This window comes from Cololabis saira, chromosome 1 (assembly GCF_033807715.1).
Source record: "Cololabis saira isolate AMF1-May2022 chromosome 1, fColSai1.1, whole genome shotgun sequence".
In the NCBI taxonomy this organism is placed as follows: Eukaryota; Metazoa; Chordata; class Actinopteri; order Beloniformes; family Belonidae; genus Cololabis; species Cololabis saira.
The window spans coordinates 3,747,376-3,771,125 of NC_084587.1; the positions used below are offsets into that span (position 1 = coordinate 3,747,376).

Consider the following 23,750-nt stretch of genomic DNA (forward strand, 5'->3'; position numbering starts at 1 on the left):
TTTCTCGAAGTGCACTATAAAAAAAATCTTCCCCTCTCAAATATTTTTTCTCCTGCATGGATTTGCAGGATTTTTTTTCATTATGCACTTTGAGGAAAAAGTCGAAATGTCGAGAAAAAAGTCAAAATTTCGTGAATAAAGTTGAAATACAATTTCAACAATTTTTATTCTCGAAATTCCGACTTAATTCTCAAAATTGTATTCCAACATTAATCTCGACATTTCGACTTTTTTTCTCGAAGTGCACAATAAAAAAATCTTCCTCCTCTCAAATATTTTCTCTTCCGTACCTGGTAAAATAAAGGTTAAATAAAAAAATAAATAAATAAAAAAAAAGGAGGGAGGGAGGAACAAGAAGTCCAGATCCCAGGAACTGACCTTGGATGGAGATGAGAACCTGCAGCAGACTGGACTTGCTGGTCCATCTCTCCGTGCCCTGTGGAGCAAAGAGCCAATCAGTCTCTGCGTTAGCATCAGAGCGGTGTAAGGGAAGAGTTTTTTTGCTAGCTCACGGTCTCACCTTGCCGATCCAGGTGCCCAGCAGGCTGACGCAGACCTTGCCGTTGTCGTAAAGGTTGGGGTTGAGCCGGCCGCTGCACTGGGTCAGGTAGCGGAACAGCGGCGGCACCGCCGGGTAGATGTTGGGCAGCTGGATGTCGAACAGGAACAGCCCGTCCTCGTAGGGCGTCCGGGTCGGGCCCTTGATCAGAGCCGAGAACAGGTCCTGCAGGAGAACCAGGAGAACCAAAACCTTCAGAACCTTCAGCACCGTCATCGTTACTGCTAATACCGGATTAGAACAGAGACCTTTAAAAAAACAAGATTCAGGACTAAATTGATGGAACCGAAAAAGACCAAAAATGGAAAAAAATTAAAACGGAATGTGGTAAAAACTAAAACTGATTTCCTCCGTCTCTGTTTCCTCCCTGGATCTGTTTGGTAATTCTTCCCCACAATGTTTCTGAAAGCAGTTCTATCAGCATTCTGGAAGCTGATTGGTCCTTACAGCATCATTAGCTGCAATACTTGCTGTTGAAACTCAATATTCTACAATCATGGAATTGATTAACTGGTCTCTCACACAATTGACCAAATTTTTGCGACAAGACGTCAGGGGGTAAGGGAGCCCTCCTGCCCCGATGGGACATTTTTTGCTGGATACACAATGGATTCCTACAAATATTGGAAACCGTTGTGCCTCCGGATTCTGTTTGTCGAGGACGTTGAAGATGCTTCATAATTGGATTTATGATAGCAGGATTTCTCCGTAAGCTGGATGCGGTTCTTGAACAGAATCGTAGGCTGGCGGCGGTCTTTGAGCTCATTGGCAAGATGGATAAGACCTTGGAGAAGTTGATCACAATTTGTCTGTTTGGAGTCGCAATTGAGGAACCAGAGACTTAAGGCAGACGGAAAATTACTGAGGCTGCCTGTTTGCAATATAATTGTTGATTCTATAACCTGACCTTGACAGAGCAGCTTGGCCCGCTGCTCTAGTCACAATCTCCCTGGTGGAATGTAAACAAGTGGCTCTGCCCCCACTAGCCCTCCCCTCTCAGGAACATCTGTGGACTTGTTTTCAGAACTGACCGAGCCGCCTGATAACATCAAGGACATTGGCTGAGGAACAGCTCTGAGAGAAGTTCACTGACTTACCGCTCACACACACACAATTGCTGATAACTAGGGGTGGGACGATACGGGTAAGTCCCAATTCGATACTTTGGCGATATGTGGCCCAGGATATCGATAATATCACGATATTTTCGATATTCGATATATCGATATATCGGTAAGAGCGATATATCACGATATATGGGACTGAAAAAGAAAAAATACCTATAAAAAGGAAAACGTCTGTAGTTATGCATTTATTCAATGCCAAAACTTCATACAAGAAAGTGCATTTGTATATTTCCTCACTGTCTCCTAGGCTTGTAAATGTAAACACTGTACAGCTGGACAAATTAAAGTGCATGAACATTAATAACATGTTTTATATAAACCAGGACAGTGCACTGCTTTGTAATAATTAAATACATTAAATAATAATTTCACAAATATAATTATTGTGAAATAACTAAGAAATAAATAACTCAAATAGGCTTAACAATATTCTTTTCCAATATCCTTTTAGCCTGTCTAATTTATTCTGTCACCACACACACATATTGCCATGAAGCATCAGGCATTTTTCACTCATGTCATGACAAACTGTATCCGATAACAGAAGAAACCAAACAAGCTATAATAAATATAAATAATATGAACTTCATTGAACTAATATAACATTTTGAAATTTAAGCTGAAATATCCAAAGCACTGAACACTGGTTTTGCACGGGTGGGCGTGTGTCTGAGTGTGTATGAGAGTGTCCGTGTCCGTGTGTAACGTGACTGGTGATTCAATGATCTGCAAGTTTTCCCAGCACACGGTTGACTGGACACGGAAGGATACGAGCGAGGATCACTTACAGAGTGAAAAGCATAAACGTCATAACACAAAAAGACTGACGATCATTTACTTTAACGGCGTCTGTAATAGGTGGAATAATTGTGTATTACAGTACGAGCCGCTCTCCTCACGTGGAGCGCGAGCGGGGTCCGTTTCTTAACGCAGCTGGTTGTCTGTGCGAGCGGAGATTAACGCACATGGAAGTTTAAACACCGGCTCAAACAGCAAGTTTTCCAGCATTAACAGTGCTGCTCAGCCCGCTGTCTGTACGGAGTAAACTGTGGTTCTGTATTTTCTGAGCTGGTTTCTCAGGCGGCATGTTTGTTTTGCTCACGAGGGCAGCGGGGGCGGGCGGGGCAGAGCTTGAACAATAGTGCGGTGACAACCGCGTAAACCATTAAGTGTGTTGTAATAAAATATCCATATTAGCCGACAGTATATCGATTATTTATTGAAACAGAAAGCACAACAATATATTGAAATATCGATTTTTTTTCCCACCCCTACTGATAACCACACCTCCCTCATTCTCAACGCCTTCCCGGTCCCCCCTCTTATCAGCCCCCCCAACACAGTCTCTGGGTTTCGAGCGCCAAGAAGCCGCGGCGATCACTTGGATGTGATGTGACCCACCCCCACATGCAAGTCTTGTGATGATGTCTGTTGCTTTATGTGCCAAGGTGTTTTTTGCACCTTGACACTCTGTATTATACTCAGTGTGAAGATGTTTTTATTCTCCCCCCCCCCCTATCCCAGTGTCACCCTTGGAAAAACAGGCACATAATACCATTGAGTCGCGGCCGGTGTATCCGAAGTCAAAAACAGTTTTTCTAAGCCGACTTAATAAACCTGATTCTGATTCTGATATAATACTAGTATTAATATGTTGCAGAACTACAGTCATATCATTCATGCAACAGCTCAAAACTGTTTTAATAACATTAACCCAAATCAATATTGGATCGCATCAAATCTTGATAATCGATTCTGAATCTTAAGGATCGGAATCGATTCTTGACATTTGAATCGATCCCCAGCCCTAAAAAAGACGGTACTAAAGTTTACTTGTGTAGTTTCCTGTTTTGTAGTTGACTTTTTAACGGTAAATCAACTGAAGTGAGTTAAATGTTGATGTTTCCACCGAGGACGGGGAACCCACCATTCGGTCCTCAAACGTCTTCACCATGATGCCGTCAGGCAGCGACGTCGCCAGCAGAGCCATCTCCTTCCTCACCGTGCTGAAGAACTTCTTGGCCTCGGCCGGCTGGAACTCCATCTTCTTGAACGAGTGAGTGTCTGTCGGGAGGAAGAAGAGGAGAAGAAGAAGAGGTGGATGAACGTTGATGCAGGAGGGAACCAGGCTGGAGGATGAAGGACGAGTCCAGACCTGAAAACTATCTGGAAAACCTGGTGATTCTCCCGTTTAGCCTTTAAGACCGGCCGGCGCGCCGACGCTCCCGGTTGTATATTCATTCAAAACGTATAATTACAACCAAATAAAAAAGCAATAATTCTTTCTGCAGGTTAAACAGGAAGAGTTTCACTTCCATATCCTGCATTTAGTGTCCCAGAGTTTTAATCCATTAAATCGTTTGGAAAAATCACATAATCCAGTAAAATTGTGGAAATCCAGGTCCAGGTTAGTCCAGGTTTTTCTCCCGGGAAACTAGTCAGTTTGAATTTGCTCTTGTTCTTGCTTTTTGTCAGATTTTCACGAAAGATTATTCAGCGACGCACACACACACACACACACACCATACACACACTACACACTCACTATACAACACACACAACAGTTTTCCGTGATTGAAGCTGATTTCAGCGCCAGATGAAGACGTGATATATAAAATGATTTATCTCAAAAACTAAAGTATGAATTCATTTCCTGAGGTCTGAAAGGCTTCTGTGTTACTTTTTTCCATTGACGGTTTTGAAGGATCTAGCTGTGGGATTTCTGTATTTAAAAAAATTATTTACATTTTTTTAGTAGTTATTTGCACTTTTTAGCAATTCATTTAGTCCGTTTGGACTTGTAACATGCAGATTATTAAAGATTGGCTTATATGGGTTGTTTTGATGCATAGAAAATACTCCATAAAATGGCAGTATAGCATGCAAAAATGTAGAAATATGCTTAGACTTGTTCTATTGTAGGTCATAAAGGGTTAAAACAGGGAAAACTGCCGACTTAACAACAACAACGAGACAGCAGAAGCTGCTTTTACTCGTCTCTCCTCCGTCGTGGCTTCAGCAGAAACTACCAGCTTGTTCCTGCTGCTTTCACGTCTCCAGGATTCACCTCGTCAGAACCCCGTGGTTCCCGGTACTCACCCGGAGCCCAGTCCAGCACGGAGAACACCTCCCCCTTGGCGCTGGTGAAGGTCACGCCGGGTTTCCCTCCGCTCTGCTGACACAGCACCGGCGTCTCGCTGAGGAACTCGCTGGGCCATTCCTGCCCGCCCACCGGGGTCCCGGGCTCCTGCTGGGGCTTCTCCTCCCCGGGTCGCTCCGCCTGGAATAACAGCAGCAGCAGCAGCAGGTTGGTGGGGGCGACACGTCCAGGACTGCTTAATAACTGCTACAGTGACGTGTGCTCCTCTCTGTGTTTATGTTCCATCAGTGCGTTGATATGTTAAACTGGTCAGTTACATGTGCAGCTTTATCACACGTAGAGTCTGCTAGCTTTAGGCTAAAACAGAATATACCTTTATTATTGGAAATATTGGTGAAAATACTCTTTTTTTTTTTAACTAAAACTGATCAAAACCTTTTTGAGTTTTCGTCGACTAAAACTATCACATATAGAAATGACTAAAATGTGACTAAAACTAATGAGCATTTTCGTCCAAAAGACTAACCCTGGATTCACACTGAAAGCGTCATGGGCGTCATAGCTGCCATTCATTGTTTATGAAAACTCCCTGCGAGAGGCGTTGGAGGCGTCGGAGGCCAGAGTTGGAGTTGGAGGCGTCCAGAGCGTCAATTTGAAGTTGAAAAATCTGAACTTTATGCAAATGAGCAGCAGCGACGCCGAGGCAGCGTCCAATACCAGACCGGGATTCCAGAAGCCTCAATGCAGATTGTACTTTCATGTACACACAAACGTTCACTCATTCACATGCGTACAGGAGCAGAGCGGTGCACTAACACACTTAGTTTGCTGGATGAAATATATTAATTCCTGATAAAATGACAGTTTTGCTGATTTGACTGCCGCTTTTACCTGAACTAAATGTTTTTACCTGAACTGATCATGTGAAACAGTATCTGATGGTTGAGGAGCTGGATGGTCCCAACTATTTTATTTGCTTCATCGATCCAACGCAAAATAATAAAAAACTGTGCGTATTAATTAACCGTGTGTCAGTGTTCACCACAGACAGACTGCAGCTTCACCGGGACCAACGATGGTGGTTGATGTTGATCCAGGACAAACCTGGTTAAGGAGCATTAAAGTTATTCTATGCAACTTCCTAGAGCTAGCAAGATTTGAAAGTGGCGCTTCCTCTAAGCCCCGCCCCCACCCACAAGCGCTCCGTCCAAAGCCACGCCCCCACAAACACGAACGCGCATACGATTATTAAACATTTTGGACAGCACATTTACAGCAAAACTACCCCATGTCTCATTCACCTGTAAGCGAGGCCGGTGATGGGGCGTAGGCTACGGCGTACCCTACGGCGTAGCTGTGGCAACAGAGCCTGCACGGCAACGCAGCGCTCCGCCAGCCGCGCTGCCGTACCGTGCACCGGCGCTCTCCGCTCTCGCCGTGATGGAGACGCCTACATTCCCACGGACCCCCATACAGCTTCCGAGCCGGCGCTGCTGCGGCTCTTTGTGTCCCCGCGGGCTGCTGCTGGGCAGAGAGTCCTGCAGCAGCAGCCCGGACTAACGGCTCTGCTCCCCGGTCACACACAGCGGGACCGACCCGCTCTGGAAATAACTACTGGGCTCCGTGGCAGAGGGGAGGGAGGGGGGTTACACTGGGACACTGTGAGCCCAGGAGGACCCGTGGGAAGTGGACACGGGGGCGACTGGAAGCGAGTGCGCGCATGGGACAGGGCGGGGGGGCGTGGTTTAAAATGAAGGCATCTGATTGGTTCTTTCCCTTCCTGGACCTGGACCAATCCGTATCATTCGGACCGAATGGGCGGGGCTTAGAGGTGCCTCTTTCAAAATTCTTGCTAGCTCTTCCGGATCAGGGAGAATACCTTTAAACTCAATCTTACCTACGCGGAAATAACGCTAAAATATAAAGAAGGCTTCCCAAACCCATGGTGAAATAGGAAACTGAAGATGTGCACGCTATATATATATATATATATATATATATATATATATATATATATATATATATATATATATATATATATATATATATATATATATATATATATATATATATATATATATATATGTATATGTACACTATACGCACTTGTTTCCTCCAGTTCTGCAGCGCAGCTTGAAGCCCCGCCCACTGCAGGCGTCGACAGACTATAGTTTGAAACTACTAAGCAGCGCGATGCAGGCGTCAGGAGATTTTTGACGCTTTCAGTGTGAATCCACCATAAGACCAAGACTAAATCCAACATGGCTGCCAGAATCAACTGTGCGGCGGCTCCACCTGCCTCGGCCCCGGCGCTCCCCACCGCCTCCATCTTCTCCTCCTCCACGATGGCCACGTTGTCCAGCGTCTTCCTCAGGTTCTCCTGCAGCTTCTTGATGTCGTCCAGGAAGCGTTTCTCCTTGGTGGGCTTCTCGGGGGCGGCCGGGGCCGGGCTGGCCACGCTGGCCGAGGCCGGCTCGGCCGCGGTGGGGGAGGTGGGCGAGCCGCCCGTCCACAGCTGCTCCACCGTCATGTTCTTCAGGCTCTCCAGGATCTTCAGGGCCTCCTTCAGCTCCCTGAAGCCCCGGGACGAGCCGTCCTTGCTGGGCTTCTCCGCCCCGTTCACCGCCGCCCCGGGGGTCGGTGCTGAGGAGAGATGAGAGGATTTAAGGAAACAGAGTTACGACAAATGAGGGAGGATTTAACGGAACAGAGTTACGATAGAGACACGGAGAACCTGTTTGGAAAGTCATCATTTAAACAATGTTAAAATAAATCAAAGGAAAAGGGATAAATTGATCCTCACAGCACATTTAAGAACAACCAAAGTGCAGTCAAGTAAAGATCAGGCTACAACAATAAACTTTAACACCTGACATATTAAATCTCCTTTTTTATATTATTGTGGTTCATTATATGTTGAAATCAAAATCAATTCCAATTTTGTGTTTAAAAATATTTAAACAATTATTTTTCTTGTTATGAATACATTAAATAAGTTCATGTAATTTAGAAAAAAAAATATTTATTTTTTATAATTTTTAGGTTTGTATAATATATAATATAAATATAATAATAAAAATAATAATTAAATTCTTACCTGCTGTACTTTACTGCCCTTATTTTTAAACAACTTGTGCTTTTTATTATTTCACCTCTTATCTTATTTGTTATTTAAGTTTACTCTTAAATTAAATACTTTTTGAAAACCGCGCAAAGTCATGGATAAGCCCTGAATGCAGGAATTGTTATGTAGAATTGTCAAATTGGGTTAATTCACCGCACGAATCGGCACAGATTATTTGACCCGGTCTTTGTACGTTTTGACCGTATAGAAACGTAATTCTTGTCATTGTAAGAATGAGATTTACCTGCTGGATCTACTGCCCTTACTGTTTAACAACTTGTGCTTTTTATTATTTTACCTCTTTTCTTATCATTTTATGTGTTATTTATGTTTTAAGTGTTGTTGCTGCTTTTAATGTTGATGTAAAGCACTTTGAATTACCTTGTGAATTGTGCTTTACAAATAAACTTCCTTAATCGTTATCGGGGCATCCCTGGATAAAACCGTGAAAGGAAACTGTTTCATCCACTCACGCGTCTTTGGAGACGAGATAAAGATAAAACATCCAAAAACAACTCTTACGTCTTAGACGAAGGAGCTTAACGGACTTAAGGGAGCAGTTCTGGGTAAAAGTGATAATCTCTAAGTGAAGCATCTCTGACCTCCAGACGCCGGCGAGGCCACGTCTCCGTCCTCCCCCGGGGGGCCCTTGGCGGGGCTGGGGACTCCGTCCCGTCCGTCCCCCCGGTCCCTGGCGTCCCCCGGCGAGGGCGGGATGATGAAGGCCGAGGCCCCCGTGGGGGTCGGGGTGGGCGTGGCCGTGTCGATGATGTCAGAGTTGTTGACGTGTCCGTCGTCCTCGGTCGTCAGGCCGTTGTCCGTCTCCCAGCTGTCGCTCTCGTCCTCCCACTCCTCCGTGGACAGGACGCTGCTCGTCTCCTCCACAGAGTCGTAGTCCGTCTCCTCGATCTCCGACTCCACGTTGTAGAGATGCTGGAGAGGAGCAGAACCGGGTCAGGGGGAGCTCTGTAGCACCTTATCATGTAATCATTTCACCCTATAATGTAATAACTTCACCCTATAATGTAATAATTTCACCCTATAATGTAATAACTTCACCCTATAATGTCATAATTTCCCCCTTTAATGTAATAATTTCCCCCTTTAATGTAATAATTTCACCCTATAATGTAATCATTTCACCCTATAATGTCATAATTTCACCCTATAATGTCATAATTTCACCCTATAATGTCATAATTTCACCCTATAATGTCATAATTTCCCCCTATAATGTCATAATTTCCCCCTATAATGTAATAATTTCACCCTATAAAGTAATAATTTCCACCCTATAAAGTAATAATTTCCACCCTATAAAGTAATAATTTCCACCCTATAAAGTAATAATTTCCACCCTATAAAGTAATAATTTCCACCCTATAAAGTAATAATTTCCACCCTATAAAGTAATAATTTCCACCCTATAAAGTAATAATTTCCACCCTATAAAGTAATAATTTCCACCCTATAAAGTAATAATTTCCACCCTATAAAGTAATAATTTCCACCCTATAAAGTAATAATTTCCTGAAAATGTAATCAAACTTGCACTTAACTCAATCAAAAATGTAATAAAACCCAATAATGTAATAACTTCACCAATAATGTAATAAAATACCCTGACGGATATTGTAATAACATTTTTACCAATAATGTAATACCTTATTACATTATTGGGAATTTATTACATGCTACTCAAAGTCTGCAATTTAACCCAATAGTCATTCTGGTGTTTCAAATCCAGCGTATATAACATTCTTAGATACTTAAAACACAAAATGTAAAACTCTGGACTGAAAATGAACATATGTATTACATTATTTGTCAAGTATTACATTATCAGTTTTGGAAGAAAAAAAAAAGACCCACCTGAAAATGGAATAAATTCCCAATAACGTAATAAGGTATTAGATTATCGGTAAAAATGTTATTACAATATCAGTCAGGATATTTTATAACATTATTGGTGAAGTTATTACATTATTGGGTTTTATTACATTTTCGATTGAGTTAAGTGCAAATTTTATTACATTTTCAGGCGTTATTACATTATAGGAAATTATTACATTATAGGGTGAAATTATTACATTATAGGAGCTACACGCTGCCCGCCGGAGGACGACGGGCGGGTCCAGGACAAACTCACCTGCGGCAGGACGACGGTCTTGGAGTTGTCGGCCCAAACCACCTCCACCTTGCTGCTCACGTCCACCCGGTACACCTGGCCCACCGACGTCTGCAGGGGAACCGACATCGGCCACGGTTACATGATGATTTTTAATTCAGAATTAATTATTCCAAATTAAATCATTCAGAATTAAACTATTTTCCTTCCAGTTTACATGTAAATATTAATTCTGAATTGAGGTTTACATAGAAAACATGTTTGCTGGACTTTCTCCAATTCCTCTCCAGGTCTGGGGGTTGAAGGTTCTGATTGGATAGGGGGGGGACCGGAAGTTAAACTACCGGAAGAAAAACTAACTTAGCCGCTACAACTTTGAAAACCTCACAATTTTTATGTTTCCTATTTCCATCTGTTCTTTTAATTATTTCCAGGTCCTCCAAGTACAAAGATGGATTTGCATCTAACTTTCAGTCATGTGTCTATGAACTGTCAATCATCCATCAAGCTCCACAATGATCATGTTAACATTAAATCAGATAGATTTGTCTGGACATTTCTCTTGCGGGACGGGAGAAGACACTCAATCAAAGCATCTCTATCATTGTGCGGCATGAATTCTCGTGTTTTTGAGTTTTGCGGGAGCGGAGAGTAAGGGTCAGAAATTCAGCGGGAGCGGGATGAAGAAAACAGTCCTGCAGGCTCTGACAGAAAGGGACAAGAGGACGAATGCAGCGTTCACGGAGAGAATTAAATTGGTCAATCTTGGGCCAACTGACGACGGGGCGGTCGGTCAGAGCACTGAGGCAGAAGATCAGATCAGGTCCCCCCCCCGCTGTGGTAACTACACGTACTGGCAGCGACTGAAAACAAACAAACCAACGCTCACCTCGTTCTCGCAGTCGTTCTCTCCGACCTCCGAGTTCCAGATCCTGATGACGATGTCGGTGGTTCTGAAGTGGAAGTCCGGGTGGTCGGCGATGTCGTACACGCTGACGTCGTCCTCCACGCCCGTGACCTGGAGACCACACAACCGTCAGTTGCTATGGTTACGGAGCTCCGCCCCAGCTCTAACAACGCACGGGTTACTCCCCGCTGACCCCGGCTGACCCCGGTCACCCACCTCCACGTCGTCGCTGCTGGAGTTCAGCTTGATCCACTTCACCACGCAGGTCCGGCCCTTGTGGTCGCCCGACTGGATGACGCCGTAGACGCCCGGGTCCTGCAGGGCTTGGGCTGCAGAACCAGAACAACCAACATTTCAGTTTTATTTATTCCCATCATGGAAATATGCAAACAAAAAAAACAAATAAGTAAAATGAAACACAATCAAAAGCTTATTCCAGAACCAGAAAGGAGCAGGAAGAAGAAAATCTTATTCTACCTGCCCCTCCCTCAAAACTAAACAATAATAACAGATTCTGCACAATTACTTAGTTAATATCACAAAGAAAGAAAAACAAAAAAATCAAAGATAGATTGTCTCCATACGCATATATTATAAATCTTAACTATTTAATCCATACATTGCCATTTTTTTCTCTTTAAATGTCTTTTTAAACTGAAATATGTTTATACAGCCCTTTAAATCATCATGTAATGAATTCCATAACTTAATTCTAACAATAGAAACATCATCTGCTTTAAAGTTGTTCGGGCAAGTAGATGTTTAAAATGACATTTTCTACGACTATCGTCATTATTTGAACTGAAAGTAAACATGTATTGTAAGTTTTCTGGTAATAATTTACATTTAGCTGTTACATGATTGTGAGAACGTGAGGAGAACCAAAGAACCAAATGGAGCTTTTCCTAAATGTAACTAAATGTTTTTACCTGAACTAAATGTTTCTTTACCTGAACTAAATGTTTCTACCTGAACTAAATGTTTCTAGCTGAAACTGAAGATGTGCAGCTACATATAGATAAATGTAGGTTATATAAACTTTCTTCCTCTAGTTCTGCAGAGCAGCTTGAAAGTCCCGCCCACTGCGTGACCACAGGTGATTTTTGACTCTTTCATGTGAATCCAGAGCTAGAAACACGCAGCGGCGATGCGGTGATGCGGTGATGCGGTGATGCGGCGGAGGTTTCTCACGTCTCTTGTCCACGACGAAGTCCCCGGGGCAGAACTCGTGTCCGTCCAGGTGCTGGATGGGGATGAGCTCGTTGGACCGGATCCCCTTCTCCACCCGGCCGTCCTTCCACATCACATCCGCCGTGGTCTTAGTGGACACCACTTCCACCGCCACCCTGGGAGAGAAACGGAGCTTTCTGTGACCGGAACCACGGCACAACACAATTACCCACAATGCACCTGCAAGCTGCATCTGAATAAATCTGGTGTCACTACAGGTAACATGAAGTTTATGAAGATGGAGAGAAGCAGGAATGTGGATTCATGTGGTGAAAACCCTAAAATCCTGAAACATCAACATTAATTGACCCTTTGTTCTGATTGGTTCCTGACTGACCAATCAGAAACATCGTTCTCTGTTTGCTTCATCCGGGTCAGAATATCCGGTTCATCAATGGAAAAAGTGTAGTTTTTAATTTACTTGTATCAAAACTGAAATCACTGGATTCTTTTTTTAAACCTTGTATTAGTAACACTTAGTGTCGTGAATGTGCAGCGGATTTTTATCCTCAAACTGGTAGAAATCTGATCCGAACTTCCAAAACAACCGGGAAAGCTTTTATTTATTTATCTTAAAATGGTTAAAAAGTAGGTGTTTTCATATACTTTTTCTTTCCTTTTTGCAATTTTATTTATGTGTGGGTGTGTATTTGCATTATGGTGTTTAGAGTAATAGTTTAGTGAGCTGTTTTCCTTTCTTTTTTTTTTTTCTTTTTTTTCTTTTTTTTTTTCTATTCTTTTTTTTGCGTAATTAATTATTATCCTGCTATAATTTTATATCCATTTATTTTTATTTTCTTTTTATGTTGGAGGGGTTAAAAAAAAAGAAAAAAAAAGGGAAAGAATCTTTGACTTGTGATTTTCTTTTAGTGATACTTGGTACACTCCGGTCACTGTATGTAGTGATCTTTCTATTGGTTTTTTTCTTCTAAATAGAAATAGTTATAAAGATGTATGTACCATTGTTACTTTGGCTATTGATCTCAATAAAAAAAAGGGAAAAAAAAAAAAGGTTAGGAAGTGATACCCGCTACCCAGACAGAATCACAGGAATACATTTAATCACAAAACCAACGATAAATCACGATAAATGTCTGCTTTGGATGAAGCTACGTGGACGAGCAAACCTTCCACCGTGCTATGAGCTAAACTCATCAAAATATCACGTTTTTGCCAAAAAACCTCAGTTTTATTAAACTCACTACACCCAAAGTGTTCCTTTTTATTTGTATCTAGTTTCTGTTGAATTTCTTTGGTACAATAATTAGAAATAAGATGATTTAAAACACAATTTTTACACAGGAGTGGGGAGAGACGACAGTTGTCCGACCTGGCAACAAAGGGTCAATTCTTAGATGAAACGTTGTGACTCGGATTATTGTTGGAACCAAACTGATAAAACTGGGTTTATTTGACATGAAAGTCCCTAAATGTTTGTATTTGTTTCTAAATGTAACTGTTCTGGGGAACGAAGGCCGTAACTCAGAAACAACTTCCTGGATGTGGATGATTGACAGCTCAGTGGCTGAAACGGCTGCTGGGAATTCCTGTTTGAAGGGGGAGATTTGTGACCAAATCATGTGACTGACGTCACTTCCCCTCGACATGATCACTTTTACAGTACAGGGCTCCCAGACGGGGGTCAGAGGTCAGACGGGGGTCGTCCAGGACCGTGAACTCACCGGTCCCCGGGCTTGAACTCGCGGGAGAACTTGGTCCTCTTCTTCTTGTGCTTCCTCTTCAGGTTGCGGATGGATAACGGGATGCTCTTCTTACGGTTTGTTCCCAGGCCGCCGCTCTGGGACGAGGCGGTGGAGCTGGCCGACGACGTCAGGGAGCTGCAGGAAACCACGTTAGTTTCTGTTAGTTTAACCTCTCTAGAATAATAATAATAATAATAATAATAATAATAATAACAATAATAATAATAATTAATAGCTGCAGGAAACCACGGTTAGTTTCTGTTAGTTTAACTTCTCTATGATAATAATAATAATAATAATAATAATAATAAAACATTTAAATAAAAAAACCCAGGGTTAGTTTCTGTTAGTTTAACTTCTCTAGAATAAGAATAAAACATTTAAATAAAAAAACCCACGGTTAGTTTCTGTTCATCTAACTTCTCTTGAATAATAATAATAAAACATTTGAATAAAAAATAAAAAACTGAAAAACGCCAAAAGTGGCAGCTTTATCTGGGTTTAAATAATAATAATAATAATAATAATAATAATAATAATACTACTGAGCATTCCAGCAACTCCACTGTCTGATTGTAGCCGTTGCCTAGCAACAGGCCTCCTCCCCCGACTGTAGTGGTTGCCTAGCAACAGGCCCCCCCTCCCTCACCTGGTGTCGTCCGTGTCCTCGGCCGCCTCGTCGTCGGCGTCCTGCTCCCCGAGCTCGGCCCCCTCGTCGGGGTTCTGGGGGTTCTGGGGGTTCTGGTTCTCCAGAGAGTTCTGGACCGGCCCGTTGTTGTTGGACTGGGACGGGTCCGGCTGCTCCGGCTTGTGGTCGCCTGACGGGAAACAACGTTTAAAGGGATTGTGACATGAAAAACACATTTTTCTTGATTTTTTGTGTTTTGTTGGGTGTCTTGACATCAATTACACCCAAAAAACAACGAACTTTTAACATTCAGTGTATTGTGTGCTTTCTGGGATTTTCCGCATAACTGTGCAAAAACGGCGCACCTGGTTTGGTGGCGGATCGTTACGTAACGATCCGCTAAATCACCGCCCCCTCCACCCAGCTCCCTGCCTCCTCTCCTCTCCAGCGCACCATAAAGGCTGATTTATGGTTCCGCGTTACACCGACGCAGAGCCTACGGCGTAGGGTTACGCGGCGACGCGCAGCATACGCCGAACCCTACGGCGTAGGCTCTGCGTCGATTTAACGCGGAACCATAAATGAGGCTTAACAAGGAGCTGTTTAGAGGCTCTTTTGTTCTAATCACCGGAGGAAAACTGCTAAGAAGACCCGCGGCCACTGACTGGACTTAAGATAAGGGGACAGTGCTGCTTGCATGCCTTTATTTTTATGATTGTTTGCTGTGGTTCGCCCTCCTGCTTTTCCGTGCATGCTTCGCCTGTCGCTCTCGGCTTAATGCCGCGTTCCATTTACCTCGGAAATCGGAACTGGGAACTGGGAATAGCAGCCATCTTTGAATGGTAACTCGGGGGTGGTGAAGCTTCTCCCACTTTCCCAGTGGGAAATCCCACTTCGAGGGGCGTTTCAGTTGAAAATTCCGACTGGGAACTAGTAAATCCCCACTTCCGAGGACAAATGGAACGCGGCATAACTCTCCGACGCCGCTGTGAGCGTATGGCTGGAGGAGGAGGAGGTTTGGAGGAGGAGCGGAGCAATGATTGACAGGAAAGGGGGGAAAGGAAGCGTTTTTCACGGCGCAAAAAAACACTGTAATAAAAAGCCAGGAAAAGAGTACTAGAGTGAAGTTTTTCTTGTTACACTCTTTTAGACACATTTGAGGGATGTTGGCCAAGACTTTTAATAGTGTTAAAAGCATGTTAAAAATGATGTCACAATACCTTTAAAAACCAGGAAACAACGTTTACAAACCAGGACAAGCTGCTCTGAACGTGGTTAAAACCTTCTGGATTACTGGATTAATTGAAAGTGATATTCTTTTTTTAGGTGCCTTTAAAATGAAATCAAATTATCTGCTTTGTTCAGCTTTTGAGACAGCTTAGAATTTTTTTTTTTATTCTTAATAATAATTAAGAATATTATTATTATTACAAGACATTCATAATAATAATAATAATAACTGTGTGGTTTCCATCTGAGGCATCAAATTACTAAAACTTCTCTGATCAGATCAGCTGGGGGTTTTTATAGTAACTTCTGCAGGAAAACAGAAGCAGAACTCGTACTGGTTCTGGTTCTGCAAACATGAACTACAGACGGATTCAGCACCTTGTGCATCAGCGTTTTCTATCTTCTTCCCAGAATCCTTCTTGAACATCCGCTTGAGCTGCAGGAGACACAAGTTGGACGGTGAAACAACCAGGGATTAAAGCAAGAAAAACAACATTTGACTGAAACATTTTTTCAGGCCAGTTCATATTCCCCCAGTTCCATCTCTGCGCTGCAGCCCCTTTTCTGCCGTGGTTTCTGTTGTAAACCTGCTTTATTGGTTTACAACAGCTTCACTTTAATGCCTAACATGATTTCATTGGATAGTCTAAACTACCACAACAAAACGCACATGCAAATGTTTTTTTGTTCTTTATTTTCCTCATTTTCCAACTGATGGAAATCCGTCTAGAGACGGAGAACTTTAATCCCCGAACAACTCAGTTTATAGTTTATAAAACACAAATATCTCTGTTTGCATCAATTATAGTTTATAACTCTGTTGTTTCTAGTTTATAAAGGCGTCTGAGTGAATAACAGAAACATCCAGAGCTGCAGGTCCAACGACCAGAAACCACTTTAGATCATTAACTCTGGATCACCAGGTCACGTGACCCTGAACCTCCAGCTGAACCTGAACCGGATGGTCAACCACTGATGACACTAGATCCATCCATCCATCCCAAACAAACGTCTGAAATGTTTAGATAAGTAAAGGATCCGAACCTTCCTGGCGACCGGGTCCTCCGGCAGAACCGGGCCCTCCGGTCCCTCACAGGTGATCCTGGTGGCGTCGCCCTTGGCAGGAAACACGTAGAGGGAACGCTCGCCCAGCTGTCGCTGGGTGTGGTCGTAGTAGCCCAGCCGCCGCACCCTGTAGCCAATTTAGATTTGATTTATTTTGTACATGTAAAAAAACAACAATTCGAGAGAAGAGAAAACAAAACAACAAAACAAAGAATTTAATCCTTTAACACTTAATCTTAATTAACATGTGCAACAAGGAGTAGGAAGAAGTGTAAACTTATTTAATCCTACCCCCATTCACGTATTTATAAATACTCACACACTGTACTCACACTGCTAAATAACAGTATTATTATAATTATTATAATATACTGTAATTATACTCACACACTTACCTATACATACATACACATAGTTGAATATTTCTATATATTTGTACACACATGCCCATATAAATATTTATATAAATATACTTATTTACACTATATTGTCTCTATTAACTGCATCTGCTCTATATCTATGTATATATCTACCGGTACTTACACATATTCACACACACACATATATACTTACATATATACGCACACACACACACTTAGCTGCCCATTTCTGTACATAAATATAAACAAATCTACCCGTTCACCCAATAGTGTTTATATCAGGCCCCTAAACCCCTTCCTTTTTGTACCTTGTGAAAATCCTGTCTTTATATCATGTTTTTTAAATCCTGTTTTTATATCCTGCCAATCAGAGGAGACGTCACTCCTGACCCCCCCAGACCCAGACCCGGTACCTGCACAGGTTCTCCTGCGTGATGGTGGAGGCCGGCGGGTAAACGCTGTCCGACCCCTTGGGCGAGTAGCTCTTGGTGATCCAGGTGACCTTCAGCTCCACCACCTTCACCTGGAGAGAGAGGGGTGGGTGAGACGGGGGGACGCGGGTTGGACCGGGCCAGGGCCGGCGCCAGTGCCGGTACCAGCACCGCGGGCCGAGCCGCTGACGGAGTCTCACCTCCTCCACCACCACCCTGAACTTGCACTTCCTCCCCAGCACCGGTTTGACCCCCGACAGCCACGTCACGTTGGTGAAGACCTTGGCCGGGCCGATCAGGACCTGGCCCGGGTAGAACCCGTACGTCTCGTCGAAGAACAAGCCCTGAGGAGACAGAGACGTCAGCGGGACCAGAACCAGAACACGAGACACGTCAGTGGAACCAGAACCAGAACCGGGTCGGGGGCGGAGGAGGAGGAGGAGATACGTACCGAGTCGCTGACGTGAGGGCAGATGTCGTACAGCTTAGCCCCGTCCTCCACGCTCATGGAACACCTGGAACACAGACCAGGATCAGACCAGACCTGGACCAGGACCTGGACTCAGACCAGACCACGTGCACTAGGGGTGTTACAATATATCGTGTCACGAAATTCCCCGATACAAAAACGTCACGATACGTGTCGTGGAGGTGACAACCTGTATCGTGATATTGGGTTATTAATATTAATCTATACCACTGTCTGTGTGAATACTTGATTCTGATTGGCTGGCAGGTGTAGGTTATCACTTATAAACGACACCTAGAAAACAAGTTCTGTCAAATTGCCTGATAACTTTAATATCATTACTGGATCAACTGCCAGGTGGTAACCACGGCAACGGAGATTCATAGAAGAAGAGCCGGCTACCGCAGGACGGACACATGAGGGATTTTGTAATTTATTTTAATTTATTTGGTGGATTTAACAATTTTGATGACTGGGATGCAGAAGAGGAGAGAAAAGAAAATAGCTGAACGGACTAGAATATCTCCCGTTACCAAGGAAACTGAGTTATGGCTTGTAACTGCCAGGAGTGGCACTGGCACTTTGTAATTTACCAGGTTACAACGGCTGCAGACGAGAGATTAAATAGTCGCTCAGCTGCGGCTTGTTATAAAACTAATGATTTACACTGAAAACACATTAAAGCATGAATAACTGATTTAATATTTATGTTTTTTGGTAAGTGACCGTGGTATAAGTGGGATAATGCCCTTCGAAGAAATATATAGACGATGCGGAGGCAAACTGTCCTACGCATCTCGTGGGACGGTTCATGCACCCGCGTCGTTTATATATTTATGTTAATGTTCACCTCGTCGGGCATTATCCCTTACATATTGTGTTTACTAGTAACATACTGTTGGTGCAGAGGGATCACGTGACGACCGCGCCTCGACCCGCGGACCAAAATCTGACTACGCTCAGAAGAAACTAGTACCGTTTTGCTCTTGTGGGGTTTTGAACTCCGAACTCCGTTTTGGGCTCCGAACTTAAATTCTAAGGTGAGCAGGAATCAATCTTTTTTATGATTGATTGATGCTCTCTGAAGAAGGCTGTGGCCGAAACGCGTGGGCTGTAACCCACTTTTTAATCTTTTTCACATGAAATTGCCAATTACAATAAAGAGTGCCTTGGATTTTTCTTCCTTTTTGGTAAAATTGTAATGTATTTATTTACTTTTATTTATTTATTTCATTTTCGTTATTACATTTCTGGAAAAGTAAAATGTCAAATCAGACATGAGAGAAACTATTCAGTTTGTGGCTAAATATTTGTACTTGTATGAAACTGAAGATCATAATGCAAACCTGACATTTACTTTTAGTTCAGTTTGTGGAAAATGGTTGGCCTGGCTTTCTCTTTAAAACTTAAACAGCTATAAAGCATTACAAACTGTAACAATAGGGCAAACGTACAGTATTGTTTTGTATTTTGTGTCTTTCAAATAGAAGACAATTTTTTCCAGTCATATGTTCCTCATTCAAGGTTGTTAAAAAAATACTGCTATAATATCGTGTATCGTAAGATTAGAGTATCATGTATCGTACAGTGACATTAGTGCACCGTTCCACCCTAACCAACACTCCTACCTGGCTCCGTTGGACAGCTTGAGGATGATGTGGTTGGTCAGGTCGTACACTTTCCCCAGCCAGAAGTCGTAGGCGATGTAGTCGCCGTACATGAAGGACTGGAAGGAAGAAACAAACCCAAGTTTCAGTTCCTATGCTAGAAATTACCCACAATGCACCTCATCCTGCAAGTTTACCCCCAACTCGGACTCTTCCAACACGGTTAGAAAAAGACCAAGCAGGTAAACCCGTTTCCTACGGAAGAGTATTAAGCCTGATTTATGTTAAACCAACGCAGAGCCTTTGCTGTTGCGTAGGGGGTTACGTTCTTTTCCGGAGAAAAGAAAAGGCGATTCCTGCTCGAAAACCCTCCAATGTGGCTGAATTATAACAATTTTATTGATATCATCGTCTCTAGTTGAGTCTTTGTTTAGCTTCCGGCTTTTCCAGTCACAGTGAACAACGTCGGCCGAGAGAGAACCGGAACTGGAGATGAGTTGCTGCCAAGCAAACCAATCCCAGCCTCTCGGTCTGCGTTGGTCTGCGTCGCCGCGACGCGTAGTTACAATTTTTGGGAAGTAACATCAGGCTAGACCCTGTCCTAGTGATGCACCGATTGTTCAGTAACCGAAATTGTTCGGCCGAAAATGGCAAAAAAAACACTTTCAGTGTTCGGTGGAATAAGTGGGGAAAAAAAACGAACAATTAATAACGGCGTTGTAAAATAAGGAAATAGACTGGCCGCTCCGTCCCGTAACGTTGCGCACTACATAAATCGTTGGCCAACTAAAAACTAACCCCATAAGAATTTTACCTAACATTCACCAGGAGGTGGAACCAAAACAACATAATGCTGGGAAATTTTTTTCTTTTAAAAGCATGCCTAAATCAAATGTTTTATGCAATGGTGAAAAAATTGGCAAAATAAATGAAAAACTGCTGAAGAACCATGTTCGGTATTGTTCGGTATTCGGCCAAGTGTTTATTATTATTTTCGGTTTCGGCCACAAATTTAAATTTCGGTGCATCACTACCCTGTCCCAATACCCCCCCTAGCCCTAGTTTTCAGCCCTACCCCAAATTTTGCGCGTTCCCGTGAGGGTAGTGGTTCCCAATTCCTCTTTTCACCTAGAGGGAGTGGAGAAAACTAGTGTAGTGGCTGAATATGTCCCTACGGATCGAGGGATTTCCGATCATCACTAGCGGATCTAGGGACAAAAAAATTTCCCAGAATGCTTTTCGTCGTCATTTGCGGACTGAATTAAAAAAAAAAAACATGGCGGACATTTCTTATTTTTTTGTGAATAAAATCAATATTTTGAGTTAGTTTCTGCATAAAAATGCGTTTTGGTTACATTTCTAGCGAGAAATATATATTTTACTTTCATAATATTCACTCAGTGAATGTACATAATCACTAGTTTCCCATTGTTCGCGAAGATCACGCCAGAATAAAGGCTGATTTATGGTTCCGCGTTACACCAACGGAGAGCTGTCTAGGAGTTTTGCGAGGCCCTGTGCGGAATGGCTGGGGGGGGCAAAATTTTGGAGTTTTTCGGGTCGGATCGGGTGTTTATATGCGCAATTTTAACTTTCCAATTAGCAAAATACTGGATACCTTCCCCTGCTCATCATCATCTCTTGCCTCGACCCGGGACCCCCGGCTGCTTGAGACCCGGTCGGATCGGTGATTTTTGTAACAAATTTATCAAACGAGCCTTTCAGAGAGGCATTAAACTCTTCCATTTTCTTTAGTTTTTTTCTTTTTTCATCCCCTGATGGAAATCTTCTGAATCTGTCTCGTTCTCTCGACATTGTGTGACAGTTTGTTCCAACTCCACCGTCTGGATCAGAGCAGCTTGTGTCTGCGCTTGGTCTGATCAGTTGTATTGAACAACAGACACGCGCATCATTGCACATATATTTATTGATATGCACAGACTAGTACACATGTAGGTCTGTAATGGAACGTGACTGTTGATATTTATAAGGGAAAAAACGAAAAAAAAAGAAAATTTGGAAGAAAAAAAAAAAAAAAAAACGCCCATAGCGCGAGGCCCCGTGCGGTCGCACGGTTCGCACACCCCTTGCGGCGGCCCTGGGCGTAGGTCACGTACCCTACGCTATAGGCTCGGCGTCGATTTAACACAGAACCATAAATCAGCTCCCGAGCCGGCAGGCAGGCAGACGCCGCCGGGGTGGTGCTGAAAGTCGGGGTAGGGGGAGTATTGGGACAGGCCCCTGGGAAGATTTCAAGTGCCCTAAAATCTGTCCCTTCTTTTTTAGGTGTAGTGAAAGAAAGTAGGGGGAGTATTGGGATTGGGCCGTGCAGGAGAAAAAATATTTGAGAGGGGAAGATTTTTTTTTATTGTGCACTTCGAGAAAAAAGTCAAGAAGATTTATTTCTAAGAACATCCTGGTTGTTTGAAGGTTGGGGTGTCAGTCTGAGTCCTGGTACCAGGACCGGGTTACCTGCGGTCTCCCGGTACCGGGGGGGGGGGCTGAACTCACCCAGATGTGCTGCAGGTCCCGGCTGTTGACCGGGTACAGAACACAGTTGGTTCCCACCAACTTCACCGCACACTCGATGTCAATGTTGGTCACGATCCCGCACTGGTTGTCCTGGGGGGAGAGGACGGAGAGGTGGAGCCGTGGTTCTGACTGGGGGGGTGGAGGGGACGACATGACATGGTTACGGGTACCGGATACTCACGTTGGAGTTGTTCCTCCGCACGATGTCTCTGATGACGATGGACCGGTCCTCAAGCTTCAGCTGCAACAGAAGAGAGAAGGAGGTGAAGGAGGAGGAGGAGGAGGACCGTTACCCGAGATGATTGACAGCTGTCAATCATCCCAACCCAACTTGAAAAGACTTGAAGAAACTAAACTTCATGAAACTTTGTCATGGGGTTGTTTAAATGATGAAAACTAAAAGAATGATGGACGCTTTATTCAAAACTACATCTTTTAATGACCGTTGCTGCCAGTTGCCGTGGTGACGCATCGGCTGTTACTGCCGTCTACTGCACATGTGCAGCTCTCAGAGATGGGATGGACGGACGGTGATGCCTCACGGTTTTTTTTGTTTCGTTTTTTTTTTTGTCGACAACAGTCAACGGTTTTTGTCTCCAACTTTGACTTGTTGTTGGACACTGATGACTGATGGGGGGGGGGGGTCAGCTCGTCCTCGTCTGTCGGAACAGACAGATGGTTAGAAACTTCCTCAACCTCAATGAGAGCAAGACCGAGACCATTGTTTTTGGAAAAACCTCTCCAGCCTTCTCTATCAATGCCAAGAGCATCGACCAATCTCAACGCCCTACACACCGGCATCGACCAATGTCAACGCCCTATACACCGGCATCGACCAATATCAAACCCCTATACGCCGGCATCGACCAATGTCAACCCCCTACACGCCGGCATCGACCAACGTCAACGCCCTACACGCCGGCATCGACCAACGTCAACGCCCTACACGCCGAGCATCGACCAACGTCAACGCCCTACACGGCGGCATCGACCAACGTCAACGCCCTACACGCCGGCATCGACCAACGTCAACGCCCTACACGCCGGCATCGACCAACGTCAACGCCCTACACGCCGGCATCGACCAGCGTCAACGCCCTACACGCCGGCATCGACCAGCGTCAACGCCCTACACGCCGGCATCGACCAGCGTCAACGCCCTACACGCCGGCATCGACCAGCGTCAACGCCCTACACGCCGGCATCGACCAGCGTCAACGCCCTACACGCCGGCATCGACCAACGTCAACGCCCTACACGCCGGCATCGACCAACGTCAACGCCCTACACGCCGGCATCGACCAACGTCAACGCCCTACACGCCGAGCATCGACCAACGTCAACGCCCTACACGCCGGGCATCGACCAACGTCAACGCCCTACACGCCGGCATCGACCAACGTCAACGCCCTACACGCCGGCATCGACCAACGTCAACGCCCTACACGCCGGCATCGACCAACGTCAACGCCCTACACGCCGGCATCGACCAACGTCAACGCCCTACACGCCGGCATCGACCAACGTCAA

At 44.0% G+C, this 23,750-nt stretch overlaps 1 protein-coding gene across 1 annotated transcript in view; it reads right to left on the reverse strand.

The window, feature by feature from the left end:
• Positions 1-23,750, reverse strand: part of LOC133449034 ((E3-independent) E2 ubiquitin-conjugating enzyme UBE2O-like) — a 46,373-nt gene that overhangs the window by 6,082 nt on the left and 16,541 nt on the right. Inside the window, exons 2-21 of the mRNA XM_061728165.1 lie at positions 22,402-22,461; positions 22,200-22,310; positions 19,710-19,807; positions 18,064-18,127; positions 17,813-17,956; positions 17,595-17,704; positions 16,781-16,928; positions 16,115-16,172; positions 14,528-14,696; positions 13,858-14,013; positions 12,137-12,291; positions 11,162-11,274; positions 10,928-11,056; positions 10,060-10,149; positions 8,513-8,843; positions 7,086-7,429; positions 4,786-4,966; positions 3,614-3,750; positions 521-724; positions 379-436 (exon numbers count right to left, since the gene is read on the reverse strand). Of these exons, the coding sequence (XP_061584149.1) occupies positions 379-436; positions 521-724; positions 3,614-3,750; positions 4,786-4,966; positions 7,086-7,429; positions 8,513-8,843; positions 10,060-10,149; positions 10,928-11,056; positions 11,162-11,274; positions 12,137-12,291; positions 13,858-14,013; positions 14,528-14,696; positions 16,115-16,172; positions 16,781-16,928; positions 17,595-17,704; positions 17,813-17,956; positions 18,064-18,127; positions 19,710-19,807; positions 22,200-22,310; positions 22,402-22,461 (2,860 nt within the window). The remainder of the gene's footprint in view (positions 1-378; positions 437-520; positions 725-3,613; positions 3,751-4,785; positions 4,967-7,085; positions 7,430-8,512; positions 8,844-10,059; positions 10,150-10,927; positions 11,057-11,161; positions 11,275-12,136; positions 12,292-13,857; positions 14,014-14,527; positions 14,697-16,114; positions 16,173-16,780; positions 16,929-17,594; positions 17,705-17,812; positions 17,957-18,063; positions 18,128-19,709; positions 19,808-22,199; positions 22,311-22,401; positions 22,462-23,750) is intronic.